The sequence below is a fragment of the Nelumbo nucifera genome, chromosome 1, assembly GCF_055504915.1.
Source record: "Nelumbo nucifera cultivar China Antique chromosome 1, China Antique-T2T, whole genome shotgun sequence".
NCBI classification, from domain to species: Eukaryota; Viridiplantae; Streptophyta; class Magnoliopsida; order Proteales; family Nelumbonaceae; genus Nelumbo; species Nelumbo nucifera.
The window spans coordinates 28862599-28868007 of NC_142649.1; the positions used below are offsets into that span (position 1 = coordinate 28862599).

Genomic DNA, 5409 nt, shown 5'->3' on the forward strand with positions numbered 1-5409 from the left:
ACAAACATGAGTGTGATAAACAAGAAATAGTTGTATTAATGATGAAAATGGCACATAAAACTTAAAACAAATTAGAAATAAAACCATTTTCATATTCAATTTCATCAGGTCTCATATATAAGGTGTTAAATCTATTCTCTCATTATACCACTTAATCCATCTATGGAAACAACTACAATATCTGCATACTTGTTCTTCAAACACATTAGTGCCCTTAGTGAATTTGTGATCATCAAATTACATAGGGCCAATAATGCTAACAGATGGAAATGATCCATTATTTCCATCTAGGTGGTGGGTAAGTAATTTAATCATCTTGGTTAAATGGGTCAATCTATAATTCCTTAATTCAAGTAATAAAAATTAAAAATAAATAAATAAAAACAAAAGGTTCTTAAAAATAGAAATTTTGTAGAAAATGTGGGTTCATTTCCATTAATGTGTATTTGTCATATTAAAAAAGTAAGTGTACTAAATAATAATGATCCTTTATCAATGATAGAAATAAAATTAAAATCAGGAGCAAGAGAATTAATGTTTGACCCATAATCCACAAACTAGGTTAAATGGTTTAGTGGTTTGATTTGCTACAACAATAGCATGGTGGTTAAGTTATTGGTTTTTTGTAACCAATTGATTTAGGCATATGATAAAAAATCACTGACAAAAAAATGTATGTTATAAAAATCAATTGAAACTGTATTTTCCTCCTAACCTAACAAGATAACATGAGATTAATAAATTAAACAATAACAATAATATTACAATTTTTACTAAATTTGCAAAAAAAGAGCATATCTTTTAATATCATATTATATATTCATATTAAACAAAAAATATGCAAATAGAATTTATTGTTATTAATAATGAAAACTGCTAAAAATACCAAAAAAAATGTCTTTTCTCATGTCCTATTGACCTAGTTAAATAGGTCAATAGTCAACCAATAAGGTCATTTGGTTGTTAACCAAGTTAATGTTTTTTATACTAGTAAAATTGAAACATACTCTTGATTAAATTTATTGTATGGGTGATAAGCTAATCAATTTGAATGTTTGGTTAAACAACAAATTAAAATACAAGACTATTTAAATATAAGTCTTAAAGTTGAAAGGCAACAAATCCATCAGCACATTATGCTTCAATTAGTCTTTCTTGCCAGGAGATCTACTATATATGAACACAAGTAAATTTGGATTTACTCCTCACACCATCCTCTCATAGCACATTGTACTTGTGCATTGGGAACATCTCTTAATGACAACATACATGCATGGGAGATGCTCCCAATGCATGGCTAAGTGTGTTATGAGATTGGTGTACAGAGCACATTCGATCTCAACACAAGTGTGCAAACTTAGGTGTGTAGCCAATCACAAGCGAACACACTAGTGTTTCTATATACATGAGGCTCATATCCCATGTGGGTCCCAAGCATAAGGAACATTGATGAGTTAATTTACAATTGGTTACACAACTAGGTACACACACTTGTATTTGCGCTAGATCCAGACCCACCTTTGTTACAAAAGTTTTAATAAGAATCTTAAAATTATTGTCTTCATTGTCATCACTTTTAATTCATCAAATTCCCTTCAATAAGACCTATGATTAAGGTATTAACTCCCATTCTCTCATTAAATCCCATATTTAAGGCATTTTTGTTTTCTACCATTGAATTCCTCCAATTTTGCATAAAAGATTCACCATATGGTTATACCACATAATTTTATCTGTATAAAAAACTATATTTTTAAATCTAACAAAAGAAACTATTCTTCTATTTGGGTAGTAGGTGAGTGGCCTAATGTTATATAACATAGATTAAAATATCAACTAATAATTATACAAATATATAAAAATTGTAAGATATATATCATGCACAAATTTATAAATTTGAAGTGTTAAGATAGTTATTCTCTTATTAATATTTTATTTGTATAAATTTCTTATGATTAAAATCACCATTTGATGTAAATTTGAATTTGATAGATTATTTATTTCATATAGTTATAAAATGCTAATTTGAAATATTATTTCTTTTATTTTTTAGTTGGAATTGTTAATCGTAAATATGTATTATTTGTTTGGATGAACACAAAATTTAGTAAAACATATTTTATTTAATTAAATAACACAAAAGGCAAGATGACTTAGCTGGGGTGGTAGGGGAGAGAAAATGAGAGAGGGTAGGTCAAAAGAAGGGAAATGTCTATTTTAACATGTAGGGTCAGGTGCTCATAAACATGGGTCTCTCCTTAATAGGGGAAGAACGAGGAAAATGAGAGGGAAAATAGATGAGTTGTAGATCTGGATCTATATTTAGGAAAAGTTTTTGTTATTGGTAACCTAGCCTATTGACATGTGGTTGGCTTTGCAAGGTTTTTGGCCTTTGTAACTTTGATAAAGTGGAAGACCATGAACACCTTCTATTATATATATAATCAACATTTAAACTCTAGCACCAATTGAGAATAGATCCTAAGAGGAAGAAGAAAGTAGAAGGGCAAGAATAGAAAATGGGTTCCAAATTGAATCTTCAAATCGTATTTCTATTGTTCTTTTTGTTGTGTGTTGCAGAGGCCCAAGATTTTGACGTGACAAAGTATGGTGGAGCAGCCGGTGCAGACATCACACAGGTTAGAGTTTGATAGACTTTAATGATATTTACTCAATATGTAGAATGCCAAATTCATTATAAGTTTTGTTTTGTATGTATAAACACAAACACACTCAAGGCTCTGTTGAACGCTTGGAAAGATGCATGCGCAGCAACAGGGACAGCTCAAGTTTTTATTCCAAAAGGGACGTATACATTGAATGAAGTGAAGTTTCTAGGACCCTGCAAAGGACAAATAAACTTTCGGATTGAAGGGGTGGTACAGGCTCCAGCCGATCCATCTGCCTTTAAATCCGATGCCTGGGTTGTTTTTGAAACCATCACTGGCCTCACAGTGTTTGGAGGTGGAACCTTTGATGGCCAAGGACAACAGGCTTGGAAAGCGAACGATTGTAGCCTACATTTTGACACTTGTCGGCTACTGCCAACAGTGAGTTTTTTCGATGAATTAAGTACAATTAATCCAAACTCTATTTTGCTTACTATTAATGATATGACATTAAAATTTATTAAACTTTTGTTTTGGTACAATTAACAGAACGTAAGATTCAACTTTATCACCAATGGTGTCATCCATGACATAACCTCATTGAATAGCAAGATGTTTAACCTTTTTCTATTTGGTGGAAACAATGTGACTTTCCAACATGTCACCGTCACAGCACCAGAGAACAGTCTTAACACTGATGGCATCCATGTTGGAAGATCAACTGGAGTGAAAATTTTGGATACTACAATTGGAACAGGTGATGATTGCGTCTCAGCTGGTGATGGTACTAAAGATTTAACTGTCAGCAAGGTAACATGTGGACCAGGGCATGGCATTAGCATTGGAAGTTTAGGCAAATATGACAATGAAGAACCAGTGGTTGGAGTGCATGTAAGTGATTGCACTTTGACAAATACGGCTAATGGTGTGAGGATTAAAACATGGCCCAACTCTAAGCCTGGAAGTGCTTCCGATATCTCTTTTATTGGTATAGTTATGAACAATGTCTCTAATCCAATTATCTTAGACCAAAACTACTGTCCACACGCAATCTGTGACAAGGTAAGCAATTTTTTTTACTTAGTATTAAGGGAAATTTAGTACAACATAAAGATTTAGTGGGTTTAATGATATATTTTTTTCCTGTTTTCTTCTTTGCAGCAACCATCACGTGTTAAGGTGAGTGGAGTTAAATTTGAAAACATTCATGGCACTTCGGCAACACAAGAATGTGTAATAATTTCATGCAGTCCAGCTGTGCCTTGTGAGAATGTGGAGATTGGAGAAATCAACTTGGTTTATAATGGACCACTAGGACCCGGAAATTCTACGTGTTTAAATGTCAAGCCCACTTTTACTGGCCATCAGGTTCCACCTATTTGCGTTCCACCCAGTGCAGGAACAACTGCGTGAAGGATATTTAATAATTTATGTATTTTCTACATGTTTTAATTAAATAATTCAAATTTTGATGTGTGTGCAATGCTATTTTGCTATTTTAGAACTTATATGTAACACAAAATTAGATGTGGGTTTACAATTTACAAAACCCTCCCTAAATTTGCATTGTTCCCATCCCTACATCTAATATAGGATATCTCCAAGGCTTTAAATTAATTTTACTTCCTTTAATCAAGGGATCCTTCTAATTGGTAGTTGGCACAATCATCTAATAACTTGGATCTCATTAAAACTTGAGCTTGATAAGGGAAAGAAATTCCTAGGAACTTAACAAAGTTCATTAAGGTTCTCCAAGTATTTATTAAGATCATCAAATTCATTTAGTGAGATATCAAAGTGTAGTCTAACACACCCAAAATTGGTCTTATTGTCGCCCCAAGTAGCCTAACCTAAGAGGAAGGTGCCAACAAAGGGTATATAACCAATTGCACTTCCTAGGTGCTGGCAAGATTGTTATAATGGATAATCTTATAGGTCTTATCGTTAATTTTACAACATGATTTCAATTTCTTACTTAAAAGACTAGATACCCTTGGATAGTCTTTATGGGTCCTATCCAAAACTTTCAGTGTGTTCTATCTTAGAACATAGCTAGCAAACCACTAACTCTACACTCACAAACATGATATGGCACTACAAACATAGGAATAATACAATGCTTCTTAATAGGCTTCTCCTTGGTAGTAAACGTCCTTCTTGGTTTATCTTTTGAATTATCATCTTCATTAGAATGATTCACAATGATTGACACTACCTAAATCTCTATTCATGCTTTACTTCTCTTAGCATTTGTTAATCATTCTTAACTTAATGGATACAGTTGCACATTTAATTTAGCAAATTCCTAAGGTTCTCAATGAGCTTATTATTATCAAAACACATAGAGTTGATAGTCATCCACTTTCTTTGTCTATAATTTCAAAAATGCATCCTCTTTTAGGATATTGTTCTATTCACAACAAAAATATATCCAATTCACTATTTGAAGCCTTTATTTGCTATTCATGATGACAACAAGTTTTCTAGAAATAATAACAATTGTTGCCATGTTCGATAAACAGCTACCTCGTATTCAAACAACCTCTAGAACCAATTGGTTAAGAATTTCTAGCAAGAAAGAACAATCTCAACTGGCATGGCATGATTTCTATCCCCCAAATTATCTACTAGCTTCAGCCATCTTTTCCCTTATAAAAAACCCACCTCGATATAACAAGGAATACTTTGTGCTATTGTCAAAAGTTAAGCAAGGAGATGAGTGTGGAATGTAGAAAGAATGATCATTGCCTCCTATCAGCAAGGAGATTATACGAGTTCCTGGAGTAGTCATCCTCTTCCT

General features: G+C 32.6%; 1 protein-coding gene across 1 annotated transcript; it reads left to right on the plus strand.

Moving 5' to 3' along the window:
* The first annotated feature begins 2457 nt into the window (after positions 1 to 2457).
* On the plus strand, positions 2458 to 4258 carry LOC148803052 (exopolygalacturonase-like). Its single transcript, XM_088896815.1, has 4 exons — positions 2458 to 2639; positions 2739 to 3050; positions 3159 to 3671; positions 3771 to 4258. The coding sequence occupies exons 1-4, from the start codon at positions 2520 to 2522 to the stop codon at positions 4020 to 4022; spliced, it is 1197 nt and encodes a 398-aa protein (XP_088752941.1). The 5' UTR covers positions 2458 to 2519; the 3' UTR covers positions 4023 to 4258.
* The last annotated feature ends 1151 nt before the right edge of the window (positions 4259 to 5409 follow it).